This window comes from Acartia tonsa, chromosome 10 (assembly GCF_053477335.1).
Source record: "Acartia tonsa isolate MP-2025a chromosome 10, ASM5347733v1, whole genome shotgun sequence".
NCBI lineage: Eukaryota > Metazoa > Arthropoda > Copepoda > Calanoida > Acartiidae > Acartia > Acartia tonsa.
The window spans coordinates 29,453,646-29,473,504 of record NC_137269.1 but is presented as its reverse complement, the minus strand read 5'-3'; the positions used below and the strand labels follow the sequence as shown (position 1 = coordinate 29,473,504).

Sequence of the window (19,859 nt, the reverse complement as noted above, 5' to 3'; positions counted from 1 at the left end):
AAACCTTCAAGTGTTTTACGATATCACGATGGACAAACATACATCTAGATACTTTATTATAATGATGATATGATGGTCAGCCTGTAAGTAATGCAAAATTTGCACTTGATCTGCATTGTGTATGTAGATGTGCAATATCTTGTAATTTCTTGTCATACTGCCATACCAGAGTCTCACTTCTCAGAAGTAAACCGAGAGAAAGAATTGCGGGTATTTCTTTAAAACAGCTGAAGACTGGCCCTTTTTTATAGCAAATATTTTTTCTAATTATATTCAAATAATGAAATAGTTTGACGTCAGGGATTTTGAATTACGATACCTCCATCGAAAACAAGGAGGCATGGATTTAAAAAAATATTTTAGATAGATTAAAATCATTGGAGGAAAGGTTTGGGCAGTTTTAGTTTGTAAAACAGAATCAAGATTTTAAAAACAATAACCCAGAAAAAAAACTTTAAAAGTTGGAAGGTGGGGGACTTTTATAAATATAAAATGAGCACCAAATAGATAAGCAAATAAGAATTTTAAGATTATTTTTTTGCCAGTAATTTTTTAGCGATAATGCTATAAAGATTAAATGTACATGTATACTTTGGTTACTAACATCCATTGTTAATTTGTTTTAAAAATAATTTGTTGCTATTTGGAACTCTAGCAAAAATGTATAAACATCAGAATTATAGGTAAAGAGGTGAGGCTAACACTAAAATTTGAGTAAATTTGGAAAATTTATCTCTTTAGATATGCTTTTTATCCTATATTCAATAATATTCCATAAAGTACAGTGGCAAAAATTTGCAAATTTTTTTCTGAACAAAATATCAAAAAAGATCTATAAGATTTCAAAGAATCTGCATTATATGGTAGGTATATCTGTAGCTTAAAAAATTTGTCCGTAGATAAACTCACACATTGTTTAATGTACATTATTAACACTATAAAAAAAATGCTCTATATATTTTCAAATCAGTTGCAAAAATAATAAAATCCGATTTTGGATTTATGTAAAATTGGATAAAAAGCAATATTCATATTATTCACTACTATTATTTACGTAATTATAAAGTAGCTGCGCATTTAACACAGTCGATGATTGTCCTAAAACTCACTCATTAAATTAAGATTAGGTTATTTTTGACAAACTACGAAAAAAAATGAGTTTTTTTGCAGTGTCCACCTAGTTGCATGCAAACATCTGAGCTACCATAAAACTTCATAATTTTTAGGTCAATAATAGTTTTAAATAGAATATAACAACAATTAACATTTTTGGGCTAAATGTAACCATTAAACTGAAAGCACGATAATGACATTTACAATAACTATAATCAGTAAATATTAAATATTTAATGAATCTCACTTTTCATTCTAAGAAATTTTTGTTTTTAAAGTTTTATTTTCTCACTGCAAACTTGCAAACTTATAAAACTATAATTCATATGTTTCTGTCTAAGGCTTAAGAGCCCAATGTTAAAAAGCAGCTGTGCACGAAAGATATTTTGTTTGTTGAAGTCCTTTCAGAGTCTGCTTTGATATGACTGGTTTTTATTGCAAGATTATTGTTTTGTTTAATTTCAGTCAGTGGTCATAGGAAAATTCGTAATATTTTGATTTATGTCCCAATGCTGACCAATACCAAAAAGTATGCAACTTGACTGTATGAATAAGTGTGTGTATATGAAAAGAAATTGGGGTATTGCAAGTATTGCAAAATAATTTCATACAACAAAAAAATTGCAACATAGATGAAGTTTTCAACAAGATACAATTGACAAATTAGGTATAGAGACACTTCAATTTTACTTTTTTATAGTTGCAGAAAATAAATTTTTCTAATAAGCGTATATTCTATCACTCAACTGGTCCGTCAGTTTGTCTGTAATAATCCAAGAAATATCAATATTTCAGAAGTAATATGATTTTCTCTGCAGCTTTTAAAAATAGACAGCTATTTTTGTGAAGATTCCACGAACAATTAATTCAATTTCTATGACATACTTTCTATGATAATCTGGTGTACATTGAGTTTCTTAATTTTATTCTTTTCTATTATTTTACAATGTTTCAAACTTATGGTTGTTTTCATCCTTGTTTACTTATAAAACTAAACTTTTAAAAAAGTAACTAAATGTTTATATGTTGAAAATGTTTGTTTGAAGCTGTAAATAATTAAGATAAAATTGGATTAAGCCATAAAGAAACACATTCTTATCCCTTCAAAATCTTGTTATCTTATATTCTTTTAACTCTTGGCTTATTTCCAAATTTAAAGTTTTACACAGATTTTAACGGGTAGTAGCTAATAATAAATGCTTTTAAAAACTTCTATTAGTTTTATATAGATATTTAAATTAAAAAATCCTATCAGTCCCTTCAACCCCCCCCCCCCCTTCAAGAAAGGTTTTATAGAGGCGAATCTACAAGTATCATTAAAAACAGTACTATAATTTGCAAACTGAAAAACGCCAAATCATTATTTAATTAAATAAAAAAGTACAACTATATAATAATAATAATAAAACAGAACATCAATTAATGCCCCAAAAAAACTGAAATCAAAATAAGTTTGAATTTAACAAGGATAATGATGTTCATAGCACTTAATAATATTTTTCATCTATGAAATAAAGTTAAGTAAAACAAATTTTTATTAGGCAATGCGAAAAATCTAGGCAGTCTAGTTAGTTAGACAGTCTTAAAAGAGAAGTAAGAGAATGCCGACCGGACATACCAAAATTATGAATAGTCGTACTGCAAAATGCCAATCGAATAATACAGTGTGTTTTTTTTATGAGAACTTTTTTGAAAGCAATTTTACCCCACTTATAATTATCAGAATTTAATGATTAATGGCTTATTTTCTTCGTTTTTTAATGCAATTAATAGAACGCCAAAAAAATATTTCAGTTTTTATTTATAATGTACGGAAAAATTAACAATTCAAAACTTAGGTGTCAACATCTAAAAAAGGTTTTAGCGCATTTTTCTTAAGCTCAAATCTTCTACCCTTTGCAAGAAAAAATTGGATAATCAGTAGTCCACTTTGGGGGGTCAGTACTCCCTCCCTGGTTGAGATATGGCCTTCAAACTTTAATATGTTCTGGTACATGTCCCCAAAAGTATCTGTATCAATTTTAAAGTATGTATCTCAACTTTGAAGTGTTTTGCAGCCATTCTTGCAAAGGGTAGAAGATTTGAGCGTAAGAAAAATGCGCTAAAACCATTTTTAGATGTTAACACCTAGGTTTTTATTTTTTATTTTACTGTGCTTTTTTAATAAAAACTGAAATATTTTTTTGATGTTTTATAAATGGTTATAAAAAACGAAGAGAATAAGCCATTAATCATTAAATTCTAATAACTATAAGTAGGGTAAAATTGCCTTCAAAAAGTTCTCATAAAAAAACACACTGTATTACCAGATTTTTATAAAACTTCTAAAAATGGAATAAATAAATGTGATGTCTGGCTTATTCTTCAGGAATGTAAGGAAAGGACAAGTGAAGATTGATTTATTTTCCCCAAATTATGATTTCGAAAAAAGGGTGGATTAAGAGATGTAGATTAAGTTTAAGCTTCGTTGTATTTGTTATTGGTATTCATATTGAAATTCAATAAAGCTTTTACATATACAATAGATTTTAAAATTATTTTTTACATAATCTAATAAATAATTGGAAACGCTACATATGGATACAGTTGTCCTTGTTACACGATATAAATATTAGATATACACGTTAATACATTTTTATTGGCTTTTAGTGGTTTTTATAGGTATAACCTTGCACCACTAAACTGCAGCCAAAAAGTATATTCAATTTACGCACACACACACACACACACACATACATACACCAACAAAAATACACACACACATTTATGTGGGGGAATTTAACGCTAAATTCTTTGGTATATATTCTTGTGGGTTGTTCTTAAAATGGGATAAAAAAATCATAACATCTTTACAAATTTTTTTTAGATACCTTTCAATTTTCATTACCTATTTTTGCCATCGAAGTTTTGTAAGTCAAACAAAATATGCTAAGAAGTTTTGACGATTTTTTTTATTGATAACGATTACACCTTGTTTTAATCAAAAAAGACTCTATCTGAAAATAGAATGGCCTCAAACCATTCAGGAGCTATGTTAATTTAGTAAAAAAAAACTTAAACGGTTCAGAAGTTATTGAGATCTTAAGCTTCAGACAAACAAAAAACATTGCTACTTTATATAATTGGAGTTTATATGAACATATAATATATTCATTTGTACTTTGAATGAATTACAAAATACTTTTGGTTACACTGTATTCTTACCCTGTGTTCTATGTCGCCCAAAAAAGGTGTTGATTATTATTAGTGAGACTACATACAGAAAATGTTTATGTAAAAACTTTAAATTTATGATTTAGCAAGTAATATTTTAGTAGCTAAGATTACATGTTACTCAACTTACCTATAAAATCTGGAAGGCTATTTTGACTTACTTTAGTAGTTTATGTAGATTTCAAGACTTAAAGTGTTAATAGGTGAAGAACATGATTATGCTGCTGTAAAAACTACTGGTTACCAATATTTTTTTGGACTTAAAGGGGAAGCAAGCGTTTAACATATAATTTTTGCAGTTCTGATAGTTTTTGACAAAATTTGCAGAATCAAATGAACACCCTTAGAGACTGAGCAATATTGATATTAGGGCGGAGCATCTATACAGAGGTCATACTCAGGAATATAGTGAGAGGTAATTCTGCTCTGGCCTACCTGGAGCATCTATACAGAGTTCATACCCAGGGATATAGAGATAGGTAATTCTGCACTGGTCTACCTGGAGCATCTATACAGAGGTCATACTTAGGAATATAGAGATAGATAATTCTGCACTGGCCTACCTGGAGCATCTATACAGAGGTCATACTTAGGAATATAGAGATAGATAATTCTGCACTGGCCTACCTGGAGCATCTATACAGAGGTCATACTCAGGAATATAGAGATAGATAATTCTGCTCTGGCCTACCTGGAGCATCTATACAGAGGTCATACCCAGGGATATAGAGATAGGTAATTCTGCACTGATCTACCTGGAGCATCTATACAGAGGTCATACTAGGGATATAGAGATAGGTAATTCTGCACTGGAATGCCTTATAATATTTTCTTATGTGCTTTGCCCCATACCCCTATGTTTTGCAAGATAAGGATGCTTTCTTCCATCATATAAATTGTAAAATCAATTTTCCTCAAAACTGTAAGTAACAAAACTTCCCTATATAAGCACAATTGTATAACTCTTCTTATTGATATTGAATGATAACGCTATTGCCATAGTGTTATTATCAAGCAATATATGGTGAATAAAATTCCATAAAAAGTCGACATAAACGTTTAAATTTGTCAACAAAAGACAAATAATTAGGAATGTTTAAATTCATATTTTTTGATTGATTTTCCTCTTACAAGGGGAACTTTTGTTCGAGGGAAAGAAACTGCACTTTTTCTTCCAAATTTGGTAATTGAAGGAATATAGAGCCAGGTCAATAGTATAAATATGAAAGTCACTGCTCTCATTTCCCTGCATTCCCCAAGCATTATGAAAAGCACATTACTGCAAAAAAGGCGTGAGTTTAGGTAAATCATAAAATATGTATTTATTAATAGACACTTTACAGGATATGATAAATCTGTATGTATTATTATAATTTGATTTAAGTAATTTAATTATCCTTTTATTATGGTGTTTTTAGGACAACTAGAAATACTAAGACAAGTGAATCTTCTCTATAAATAGAGTCTAAATAATGTAAGTATGTCCAAATAAAGAGTCTTATAGACTATTTTTTTTTACTAATTAGGGATATTATAAGATCAACTTTTTGCAAGGATTGAGTAGTTGGGTGAATAACTTATAGTCCATTATCCTATCCCTGTAAGTGTTTTTTTTGAATATGTAAAGTGCCGGGTGTACTTACACCTCCCCAAATTAATACCCTTAAGCGTTTCATATTTTCAAAATATATTAAAGGACGTATTTAATGAAAAATTCAGCGAAGGGTAAAAAGAAAAATTATGCGGTTCTGATAATTTTACAAAGTGATACTTGTGCGGAAATTAGTGGACACCAAAGTGTGGGATGTTGAAAAGAATATGAGGGGGTGGGAAAATAATAAGAGAAGAAGAGAGGGGGGGGGAGGTGTAAGAAAAATGTGGGAGAAAAAAAAGAAGAGTTACTTTTTTTAGGGAGGCACAAATTTTTAAACTTTTAAAACAAGGAAAATTATGTTTTTATAAAGTGCAGCGTATACTTGAATATTATATTAGTATATTATTATATATTAATATTATATTAGTTACAATAATAGTAAATTGTTATAAGGTAATAATAATTTTTTTTCTCGTATTCATTCGAATCCGGTGGATAGGAACCGGTTCTCATCCATACGAAAAAACTATGTCTAGAATCGTATTATATCCAGCTTTCTACGAATATAGAAATGTACAATCATAAGATTAAAACCAGTTTTTTTAGCCGGTGCCTCCGGCACCTCGGGACTAAAAAAACTAGTTTTAATCTTATAATTGTACATTCTATATCCGCGGAAAGCCGTTTATAATACGATGCGAGAAATAACTATTCTCGTATTTATTCGAATCCGGTGGATAGGAACCGGTTCTCATCCATACGAAAAAACTATGTCTAGCATCGTATTATATCCAGCTTTCTACTATTAACTATTCTGCGTGTTTAAGTGAGTAAGTGTTATAGACATACATTTTAATGGCGGTTAGTTTGACATACGAACGTATATGCCCTTGCTATAGAGCAGTTGTGCTATTTCAAAATAATAATCTCTAAAAGACAAAAACAAAGTATTTTCACAGTAGCTTTTAAAAGGTTATTTTAGTTTAAGTTAGTTTAGGTAAATGTAAGGATTGATCCGTAGGGGCTATAAGTAGGAGAAAAGCTACTGTGAAAATACGACAAAACCCGTAACTTTGTTTTCTTTCCATGATCCGACTAAATATAAAAATTAATTTATTTTTCATTAAAAAAGTTTGACACCTTTTGAAGCATATAATACATAGTTTGGTGTATGGGAGGTGTTAAAATACGTGAAGATTCTTTTTATGCCAAGTTTGTACATTTTTAATCTAAATTATTACCACCACAACCAGGAGATGATATTTATCAGTTTACTATGCTAATTTTTATTTAAAATTAACTTTTTTCACCCTTGAAATCCTCTAGGAAAAACATAAAAATAAAACTTCTAGGCTACTTTTTAAGCTGTACACAACACAAAACAAAAGATAGAATTATTTTTGTTTTTGCTCAGAAAAAAGGCTGTGCTCTTTTTAAACTTTTCATGGAAGCTTATGACATATCTGGTGTCATTTAGAGATATTTCAGGAAGTTATGATTCAAAAGCGTAGCAAACCCTTAAAAATTATGCAACTTGTATACATATTAATTTTTTTAAAAGTATTTTTATCAAGACCTATAATCTAAATTTTGGGATTTCCAAATAAATATTATTGTGATTTAAAATATTTCTACATTACAGCTAAAATCAGTTTTTTTTTTAAATTTTACAGATGACATAAGCTTGAACAGTTGATATCGGTAAAATTAGCATCTATGATTACATCTTTCTATTAGGTCACTTATGACCACTTTTTAATATCGTATGACTGAGAGAAATAGAAAAACACCCTGTATGGATTGTTAATAATATAATTTATGTTTATGAAGAATTATAATGACATATCTCCTTACAAATATATTTATACAAATATAAGAAGCGCAGCAATAATCTTATTTTTTTTAAATTATATCAATAAATAGTAAAACAGCAATGACATGAAATATCTTAAAGTATCTTGTCATATAACTTAAATTATTTTGATGTTATGTTATTTAAGCATGATAGGCAGACAGACGGACAAAACAAATGTATGAGATAGATTTGCATATATCATATCAAAATTTACGGAAAATTTCAACTGCCTATCTTCAATAGCAGCTGTGAAAATACATTTCCCCTTTACTTTACGGACTGACTTACATAGAGATAAAGTGAGTTATAGAGTAGCTACGCTACTAAAAATATAGAAAGATAGATAAATAGATAGAGAGTGTTAGAGAGGGAGGGATAAGAAGAAAGGATGTGAATAAAAGATATAAGTAAGGCAATAGAAAAAACGATATCTTTCTAGTCTACATTAACATCATTTATTAGAAACCTTTCAAACAAACAAACATTTGACTGACATACTGACGGAAAGATGAACATACAAAGTAAATATAAATTAGCTTCACTCCAAAAGAAGTATAAAAATAACATGAGTTAAAAAGGTTAATTGTTAAAACTGGCTTGAAAGGATAATTTTGACTCTATACTATATTATATTAAACGTAGGTTTATTTGTTACAAGGAGAAAATTATCCATAGAAAGTCTCACAAATTTAAGTAGTATTTAAGGAGATGTACTGTTATTAGCGGAGCTTCAATATGTATGTATAATTTTCGACCACTCGACAGACAGAATTTAATCTATTATAGTACATCAGACATGTATACTATTTGAGCACTTATTCTACAACTTTTCCGCCAATGAAAATCAAAATCGTTGACTCACTTAACAAAAAGCTATCCGTCATCTGGAACAACTTATTGACATACATACCTAAAATATATAAAAATATGTTGAAAACACGCAGAGAAAAATACGGCAGTAAAATTTCCATTAGCAACGACCAATTTTATCCCTATTATAGTTAATTTAGTTCAATTTCACCCCCCTTACCCACGCCCCGCGTCTTTGTCCCTTATTATATGGTTCACTCTTTCTTTTCTGATACATTCTTTAACACTATCTCCTTTACACTTTTTTTGTAGCGAAGCTACTTTATAACTCACTTTGTCTGTTCGTAAGCTAGGGAAAAATTGTGCTTTACTCAGCTGCTATCAGAAATAGATGAACACAGTAATAGTGTCTGACTGATTATGACGTAACAAAAAAAAATTGCCAATGAGAGGCCACTATAAATTTTACCAATAACGGCCTCTCATTGGCTAATTTTTTTTTGTTACGTCATAATCAGTCAGACACTATTACTGTGTTCGAAATAGATTACTGAAAAGTATATTTAAATATGTTGAAGATAATACAGTTACTCAACTACTACCAATGATATAATGAAGTTTTTTTGCTAAAATTTCCCAGACAAACAAGCAACTTCTCTTACTCAATTTTTCCTTCGTTTTCTCTGACACGGGACAGTGTAGGAAAATTGAAACTTACTCAGCTGCTATCAGATATAGAATGCTGACTTTTCACGTGAAAATTCCCCAGACAAATATGCATTTACTCTACTACCCACTTTGTCCTTTGGGCTGTCAGTAACAACGTAGGGAAAACTTCATTTACGCATTTACTCAAATTCTTTTTGTTTCTTATGAGTTACTGTGATTGACACAACTACTGTATAAATGTAATTCAGGCTTATTCAAATGTAAAATTTTAACCTATTCCATGTATCATTTTGTTAGTATTTTTAGATGTTTTATAAATTTGAGTAAATTTGTCTACTCTTATCTATTTATGTAAAAGTTTTCCGTGTTCTATCTTTAGCATTTTATCTACGTATCTGCAAAAAAAACCTTTCTTTCTCTTTTTCTTGCAATAAAAAGGATAAACCTTTTTCAATGTTAAACCCCTGTGACATAGAAAAAAAAATAAAATTTATCTAATGAATCTTCATGTACTAAAAGTAAAGTATGCTAAAGATCAGAAATTGTAAACATTTAATATTTAATCTTTACTACACTTTCGGTTGTTCCGTATGTCTGTAACGGTTTGCTACGTCCTGTCGATATTAAACTAAATGATGAATCCTGAGGTGGATTCTTCAAAAACTTTTCACTGGCTCACTAAAATCAGTGAAGCTCGCTAAAAATTAGGTGGGGATAATTTTGCCTCACTGCAATCCTCACTGATTTTAGTGAGCCAGTGAGCCAAAAAAGATTTATAAGAATCCACCTCTGGTTTATATACAACAAACACCCAGATTTGCCATGCCATTATGATATATGTGTATAAAATTTGGGCCACTGTCGAAGAAATGAACTATGAACCTTTGTTAGCCAATAGATGGGTACAGTAAATTTCTGATCTATCCCAAAATTTGTGCCAGACACTATCCCCGCCCCTCATGATAAGGTTGTAAAAGAATTTTATTGTTCCCCTCTGAGTTAGAAACATATAAAGGTTTAGAAAAAACACGAGTCATTGTTTCAACCCTTTAATGAATAAAACTCAGTCTATATAAGGTTGTCCCACATTTTAGCAATAAAAAATAATACGTTTCTTTATAAATTAAGACTGTCTGTACGCTCAATTGACCGTCTACGTTACATTTAATGAAATGGCTATATTTTTTCTAGGCTGTTTTACAAAATTAAGAAACCTATATTGTTTAAACTTTAAAAGGGGATTTTTAAAAGTTTAAAACCCCTTTAAATCATATTTTAAAACTTAAATCCTTTTTAAAATTTTATTTGTCAGTTATCTGTAATATGGGCGTTGCTACAAAAGACCAACATCTACAAAAGACCAACTCTACAAAAAGACCAACTCCTACAAAAGTCCAACACCTACATAAAATCAACACTCAAAAAAGACCAACACCTACACAAGGTCTACCCATACAAAATATCAATTGATACAACTATATTGTTATATAAACATCAAATTTATTAATAAAGCAATACATTTCTGCCATTTCATTTTTGTAGGTGTTGGTCTTTTGTAGAGTTGGTCTTTTGTAGCAACGCCGTAATATGATATCGGGCAACATAGCTTATATATGAAGTTAATACATGGATTAGCGAAGGACTTAAATGTCCTTGTCATTGACTGTAATGCATGAACACATATTAAGTGTATTTTTTACACTGCTATAACCTCTAATTAGCCATATTTTATCTCTATAAAAGAAAGATTTTTTAATATTAAGATTAAATAAATATCTAAAATCGCAATTGATGATAAGAAAGCATTAGTATCAAATTTAAGGTTGTCTGTACAGAGCTATACAAAAATGCTTTTTCGTTTCTTAGTTTTTTTTTATAGTAATTTTATCTCATGCCTAACCTTTGCATGGAGCCCTAACACTTCAGAGCTAACCTGACCTAAAGTAATAATCTAAAAGCGAAAAACTATACCCACCCTCAATTTTAATTTTTATACAAAACAAATAAAAACTTTTCCAATAACTGCCAAGCAAATTAAAATATCCAAATTTCAGTACTTTTTTATTTTAAATGTATTTAAATTAAAAATAATTAAAGGCTATTTCGAAGTTTTTGATTATATTTAAGATCAAAGATCGAACCCTATTTTGTTTGACATATAAAAATGGTCTAAATTCCAAAATAAAACTAATTTACATTTTTGTAAAACAATTTAGTTGGCAAGATTTTCAAAATTCTATCATTGATTTATCTCAATTGGAACATTTTAAAAACAACCAAAATAATTAACTAGCGACAAAAAAAAACTTAGGAATAAGAATTAAATATCCAATAAACTTTCAAAACTACTGAAAATTTAAAAATAAAACATACAAACACAAAACCCTATAATGTCATGAACTTTGTGCCAGGGCCTAACTATGTAAGAAAGAAAGTTGTAACTATTGTTGTCATGCGCTTGACGTAGCAAAAGTATGAACCAATTTCAACGTCTTGGTTATATTACGACGATTTTGGAACCAAATCTAAAATCACCTCTCTTAAGGATTACTATTAAATTTTAACCAAAATCTTAGATTAACATTATATTATTGTAAGAAGGTCTGATCTGATTTGTATAAAACTCAGGGTGTTAGAGAGAGGATAATGCCTATTTAATCAATATACAATCATTTCGTTCCTCCAATATTAGAAAGCTAGCAAAGGTTACTACACAATAAAGGTAGTTAAAGTAGATTTATTTTTCATTGTTGTATCTCTGCATCCCTAAGAAATACAAGAATGATTATACTTGTCTGCCAAATTAGGAGACAAAAGGTCAGTCTGGCCAATATATATTAACAAGGAATACAAGAGACACAAAAACGAAAATTAAGACAACAGACTTTCAGACTAAGTGAACATTGAACTACTAAAGGACCAAATGATTAATTAAGTAGATGTATATTGTTCATCTGAATCTTCACAAAAAACATCATCCGTCCATCTTGAACTGCAGTAGAGAAAGAACCCAGTAATAGTGTCTGACTGATTATGACATGAGAAAAAAAATTAGCCAATGAGATGTCATTATTGACCAATGGTAAAATTTATAGTGGCCTCTCATTGGCTAATTTTTTTCTTACGTCATAATAAGTCAGACAATATTACTAGGTTCGTAGAGAAAAAATATTAATCCTTAAAAATTTGACATTTCACTTAAAATTACAGACAAACAAACCGAGTGAGTTATTGTCTAGAAGTTATTTGATCGGCAAAAGCTTTCCAAGAGAATAAAGCTGTCTATATCTACTAATAACCGAGTAAATAAAATTTTCATTATAGGATAGTCGGACATACAGAAGATATATTAACAGGTATAAATATGTCCACAAGAATCGCAGTGACAACAATAACTCAGATTAGGAGACTTTGTAATTATTCAAATAAGATTATTATTAATACTAGTAAGAACGATGTATGTCTGTCCATTGGTGTGTCGAACTGTCCGCCGCGCCGGTCAGTCTGTCAGATATAGCTAACCACTGCAACGCTTTTTAGGGAATATGAACATTAACTAAAAGCAGTCAAGGTTGACAAAAGTACTGATATCTTATAATATCTGAAATCTATAATTATGTTAATTGAATAACAGTACAAAATCTTAGGTATGTAAGTTTAGTGTAGGTTGAAAAATGTATGCGGCCCTTGAATATAGGAATACAAAGAGACTTTAACAAGCTAGAATTACTTATAATCTACACTACGCTTATCATTTCAAAAGAATTTTATGTTTTGCCTTGTTAAAATATCATATTCTTAATCAGAAAGTCGCATAAAATATCATTTATTATGCAAACATAAATGTTTTAAAAGAACTATTGTTAGTTTAACGTCTTTGAATGGGATGCTAAATAACAAATGTTTAACTTTATTTTTTATTTATGCAATATTATGATTTTTAAAAATGTCTGAAAAACTATACTTTTCAAAATTACTTTATGATTAATGTTAATTGCTACTTTATGATTATTATACATTATTGATCAAATGTTTATAAATAGACATAATAGTTTCTGTAAATCTACATCCACCAAACAACCAATGATTTGGTAAATTTGAACAATAACAAAACTTTTTAGTAGCGAAGCTACTCTATAATTTGAAATGTCCGTCTGTCTTAGTTTGGGGGAAACGTGATTTTCTCGGCTCCAATAAAAGATAGAAGGCTGATTTTTTTGACAACATTTTTATCATTAAGGAGCACAATTAACTATTAAACATCAATGGCGGACGAACCACTTTTTAGCAGGTTTTAGGCTATTTTTATATATTTCACATTTTCTCCATATCTTTGGTGTTAATGGGCCGTTTTCAAATTTTTTTCAGTTATAGATATCTAAATTAAATTTCCTGTCGTTAAATGAAAACAACTATGACGGTCAGACTGCCTTTAAGCAGGTTTTAGGCTATTTTTGTATTTTTCACATTTTCTCCTTCCCTATGGTGTTTATGGTTCGATTTCTAAAATTTTGTCAGTAATGGATATCAAAATTTAATTTCCTGTCGTTTAAAGAAAACAACCATGACGGGCAGACTGCCTTTTTGCAGATTTTTGGCTATTTTTAAACTTTATTCTTATTTTTCTATATCTCTGATGTATATAGTCCGATTTTCCAAAAGAAGGTGTATCAACTTTTTCACTTTTTATTTAAGATAGCTAGCCGGTTCTTTTAGTAGGTAGTAGATGTAAAATTTTTCATAGAATTCAGATATGCAATAGGGATTTTTTGTAGACCTCTTGTTTTTTAAGTAATTTAAGTTTTTAAAAAAAAAAAATTAAGTCCATTTTAAGGTACTAAAATGCAACAAAAAAAGAAAGAAAATGGCCATTATGAACAAAAATAGTAAGATCTTTAATTTGACACCTTACTTTTTCAATTCTGTCAAGTAACTATTGAAAAAAAATGATTTTTTAAAACCCATGAGAATAAAAACTTTGAACTAAATTTTATCATTACCAAGGCATAAGAAATAGGCATTATATATACTGTTAGAATGAGAAAAATATTACAAATCCATTCTAAGCAAAATTGAAATAAAAAGTTTACAATATAGTTTATAAACTACAATAAAAGGAATTATATGAAAATATTATATTATATTATACAGGCAACCACCTTATATTTTGAATTGAGAATAGAAATGGGAAGGGGGTAAAGAGGGGGTAACTAGGGGATGACGAAAGTGTTGCCTGTACAACAAAATACAATAGGCCATTTTTTCATTTTGTATTTTTTTACTTTTTTTCAATTTTGCTTACAATGGATTCGTAATATTTTTCTGATTCTAAAGGTATATATGAACCCATATTTTTTTTACCTGTGAAATGATAAAATTAAGTTCAAAGTTTTTATTCTCGTGGGTTAAAAAAATCAATTTTTTCAATAATTACCTGACAAAATTCAAAAAGTAAGGTTTCAAATTTAAGATCTTACTATTTTTGTTCATAATGGCCATTTTTTTCCTTTTTTTTGTTGCGTTTTAGTACCTTAAAATTGACCTAATTTTTTTTTTAAAACTTAAAATACTTAAAAAATAAGAGGTCTACAAAAAAACCGATTGCATATCTGAATTCTATGAAAAATTTTACATCTACTACTTTCTAAAAGAACCGGCTAGCTATCTTAAATAAAAAGTGAAAAAGTTGATACACCTTCTTTTATAAGGATATAAAAATTAAATTTATTGCCATTTTAATAAAACAACTATGGCGGTCAGGTTGCCTTTTATCAGGTTTTTGGCTATTGTTATATTTTTTTCATATTTCCCCATATCTTTGGTGTTTTTGGTTCAATTTTAAAACTTTTTTGGGATATCAGTATCAAAATAATTTTTCCCATTGTTATGAGCATCTTTTATATAATTTACTTTGACCGTCATCATTATACAAAATATGTGTTTATTTTCTCCAATAAATCTATTCCTGATTTAATAAATACACTTTAAATTTACTTGTACGTATTCCCATCCATGATTTCTTGTGCTTCGCTACTTATGGGTGTTGTAATCCTTGTTAATGCTAAAGTCTACTTATCTAAATTACTCTATGCCTACCTAGATGACACTAATGTGATAAAACATACTTCTTTGTACTACTCTATGATAACCATACCAAATATATATACTCTTTTTAAATACTCTATGTCTACCCAGCTATCAATAATATGTTAAAAAGTAAAAAAGGGAGGAAAAATGATGTTTATGGAAAAAACCGGCAAATCATTATCCACATATCTAACATTCTAGGGTGTTTATGCATTAACAACAATTATCATGTCCAAGCTAACAATTCAAGTTACAACCCTTCAATAAAAATAATTTAGTAAGATTTGTGATTAGTAGCAGTAAACAAGGCTTTAATCATTTTTAGAAAAGCTTTATATGTTAATTATAGAATTTTAGTAGGAATGATTTTTTTAGAAGATGATTTTAAAATCATGTTAAAGATTTTTCTGTTTGGCGTTATTTTTAGATATTTTGTTTGAAGGAATGATACGCCGTAGTTTGTTGTAATCAATTAAATGTTCTAGAAAGAATACAACATTAACAAATGATTTATGGTCATTTCTTTACAACATTACCCATATAGGCGTGCACAGGATTATTGATTTGTGAAGGTGGGAAGGGGGGGGGGGTAGGAAAACCTCACTAAATTCTTTATCCCACTCTGAACAATTTTATTGGTTAAAGAAAGGACAGAAAATTTAAATTTTGAGTATTTTTTTCTTGAGTGTTCGAATAGAGTCTATTTGTAGAAAAACATGGTAAGGCCTTGGGGTCACACATTTAATTGAAATTCAAGATTAACCATCTTTTCAGCTACACAGCTACTCTATAATAAGGTTAGAGTTTAGTTTTTCCGTCCGTCTGTCTTGAGCACTTAGATGCAAAAATCAGTCTGTTAATATTAAAAATATTTAATTATAAAAATAATTAAAGGCTAAAATTATGATTCTATACTGTATTACAATTTCAAACTAATGATTAATCAACAATATCCACCAATTATCATCTTCTTTTTGTCTGTATAACACATTACTGTTTTTATATTGCTTATGGGCTAGCACTCTCTTACATATGATCATAATTGTCCTTGGTAAATTTTAAATCTATGCTTTACCCACGAATTTAGACACACACTCACACACACACACACACACACACACACACACACACACACACACACTGACAAACAAACATAAAGACATTCAGACAACTAGACATGCAAACATACAAAACGCATTCATACTTGATGGTTAGTTAACAAAGCAGCACAACAAAAATAAAAATCAGTATTTCATGCTTAAATCTGATTGCACACCTTTTGTCATTCACTGTGAAGTTGTTGAAGTTACACTTGTAAAAGAATTAATTGAGCAAGATTTGAAAAATAGTCTACAATGCCATATATGATGATAAATTGCGCCTGTTTTTTTGGCAAAGGCATTACAACATTACATGACTGTGATAGTACATCAACAAATTCCAAATTTAACGTCTTTAGTATAAGTGGGTTGTCCGGACTTGAAGTTGGCACCACCCCGACACACTGAAGCCATAAAACTTAACTATCAAAGCATTTGTAAGATAGCATAAATGTGGTGCTTTCCCTCAAAGTGCATATCGAGCACAAATAAACCCCCCATCCATATTTTTAAAAACAATTTGAAAAAAGATGTGGTATTATTCTACTATTCCGAACCCATGCGGAGCTACCCAGTACCCAATATAACCTAACCTAACCTACATTGAACTAAAGAAACAAACGAAAAACTAAACCCCAACCCTTACATTTAATTTATTTCAAAACTAGGGGGGGGGACTTTATGTACTCGACAAGACAATTTATTAAAATTACCCAGAATTCTCAAAAACGTAAAAGTTTTATTGAAGTGAACAATAATGCTACATTGTAAAACTTCTAACTTGACATATGCATGAAACATTTATAAAGGTAGACCATGGGAGGGGTGTGTTACAGGGACTTGTGTGCAATCAATTCCACTAAATACAAGACATCATAAACTTCAAGAACTGTAAATCAATAATACAGCACAAAATAAAACAATAAACCATACAAGAGTTATAGAATTTTATAAAATTGTTTTGGTCATTCTTACAATATCTTTAAATCTAATTAAAAGTAAAATAGTTAACTGTGCATTATTAGAATACAATCCTTCTCATTTCTTAAAGTGCTTAAAAATCTAACTTGTACTGATAATCTTTGTCATAATTATTTACATCTATTTGCGACAAAGCCCAAATTGCGTTAAAATTGTGTCAAAAATGATCCATGTGACGTAATAAAAATGAAGGATTATCCATCTCTTTTTTAGGGGGTTTCTTTCCCACTTTTCATCTCATCTCCCTCATTGTATTACGTCACATGGATCATTTTTGACACAATTTTAATACAATTTGGGCTTCGTCCTATTTGCTATCGCACCGTTTTGAAAACATAGATTTTATACGTAAGTTATGGCACACCCTTGGGACCAAGGGGGGTGTGTTTCTTCCATAAATAATCATCAGTTCAACAAAATACATTTCAAATAAATTGATAATGCATGTTCAACTTTTACAAACATTAACAAAATGTTTAACATTTTTGTTGCTCTAAATTTTTTCAAAAGATGGAATTTATAAGCAGTCACGTAGTAAAAAGGAACAGTAATGTATAATACAGTAAAAATAGAAATAATACTTTGTTTACAGCGAACTAATCAATAGTATTCATTCTAATCAGTTTATGTTTAAGCTTTTTAAAACATACTAATTAATAAGGAAGAAATATTAAAATTTCTGCCAGACAGTTACTTGGACGTCTGGACATATAAACCAGTTAATAAGTAGCTGTGCTATAAAAAATAGGAGCGGTTTTGTTTTATAAATTTAAAAAGAGTTGATATCTTTGAATAAATTATATTATCATTCTCTTTTTTTTAATGCGAACATATTTCTCGTAGTTTTAAAGTATTAAATATTATAATGAAAAAAAATATTTACTTGTATTGTATACGATCTAAACCCTACAGAAATGTTACTTGCAACTTTTCTTTTAGCGCATTTACTCTATACATAATTAGGACACGTCCGTCTGTTCAGGCTGCATCTTTTCCCCCTAATTTATAGGCATGTTTAACCTTTATATAATACTAACTATGAACTGTTTCATTTTTTCCCCGCTTTCTTATAAAACTTTACAAAGTTGCATTAAAGATTTTAATTAAAATGGTATTCAATACTAAAATCTTACCTTGAGAAATCTGGGGGTTCCTGATTGACCGGCGGTGACAGGGGCGCAGGCGATATAACTCCTGGAGAAGGAGACACTATACACGGAGGCGGAGATATACACGGCGAGGGCGAGAGACAGGGCAGAGGCGAAGAAGGAGGCGGGGTAGAGTCTCTTGACCCGCCAAAATCGGATCGACGCAGTCCTGAAAAAAATAATACAATTATATTCTATATTATTATTGTATTGTAGTTTATTCAGAACTTGATGTAGCTGCACTTCTCATAGAAACAATTGTCCTTGTTTTTGGGTCAGTTTTAAAATTGTGTATAACACATAACAAGTTTGAACTATTTAATCTAATTTTAATCTATTCATCCAAATTATTGAAAAGATATTTACAAAATCAATCCGAATCTTTTGGTCAATTCTTAAAATAATATTTTCTCTAGTAGCACAGGACTTTGTCTGCCCGTGCTACTTGAGAAAGATGATTTACTTGACTACTATTAAAATCAGAATGCTGATTTTTTTTACATAAATAAAAATATTAATCACGATACTTGTTTAAAACTTATTTAATGCTTTTCTATTATAGTTAATTGCTTTTTTTTGCTTTTAACGCTTATTAAGTGTAGTTATACTTTTAAGTATCAGGCTCTTGTCTATGAATAGGTAAAAAATCACCTTTTTTGAATGGAAGGCCTAAATCTGATAAAAAACATAAAGCTTTGTAGCCTAATCTATTTTTCTCATCTGAAAAGAATTTGGTTAATACATGAGGTGCTAAAAATCTCTCTATTGTTAGGCAAGAACCCTCCTACAAAAACCCTCTTCTGACCTAAAAAAATTCATATCGCTTGGGATACTTTTAAGACATCCCACCAATTAACAATTGAAGAAAAAAAATTTAAAATGAATTGACCAAGCCGTTTATGTGATCTTACGGAACAGACACACTACAATAAAATTCTAGTTATCTTAGTAAAAGGATACCCCATTATAGAAAACGTTGTATAAATAACTTTAGTCTAAATTCCTTAAAAAAAGAGCCTGAAAATGTTAAACTTTCAAGATTTTAGAAGATTTATTTAGAGTAACAAAAGATGTTTTTTTTTCTCGTTTTTTCTAAGATTTTGGTGGGCCATATGAAGTCGATAATTTTTAAATTGAAAAAATATTTCTTGTCTAAATAGATTTTTCTTATCCTAATCAGAAAAAGAATTTGATTATCATCAATTCAATTTAGAGTAAAAAAGAACATTAATTTTAATGGTATTTATTTTATATTAGCGCAGCTACTATAAAATAAAGGTATTGAAGTA

General features: G+C 29.5%; 1 protein-coding gene across 1 annotated transcript in view; it reads right to left on the bottom strand.

Moving 5' to 3' along the window:
• Positions 1 to 19,859, bottom strand: part of LOC145330748 (uncharacterized) — a 270,794-nt gene that overhangs the window by 23,771 nt on the left and 227,164 nt on the right. Inside the window, exon 4 of the mRNA XM_080175414.1 lies at positions 18,556 to 18,739. Coding sequence (XP_080031540.1) covers positions 18,556 to 18,739 — 184 coding nt within the window. The remainder of the gene's footprint in view (positions 1 to 18,555; positions 18,740 to 19,859) is intronic.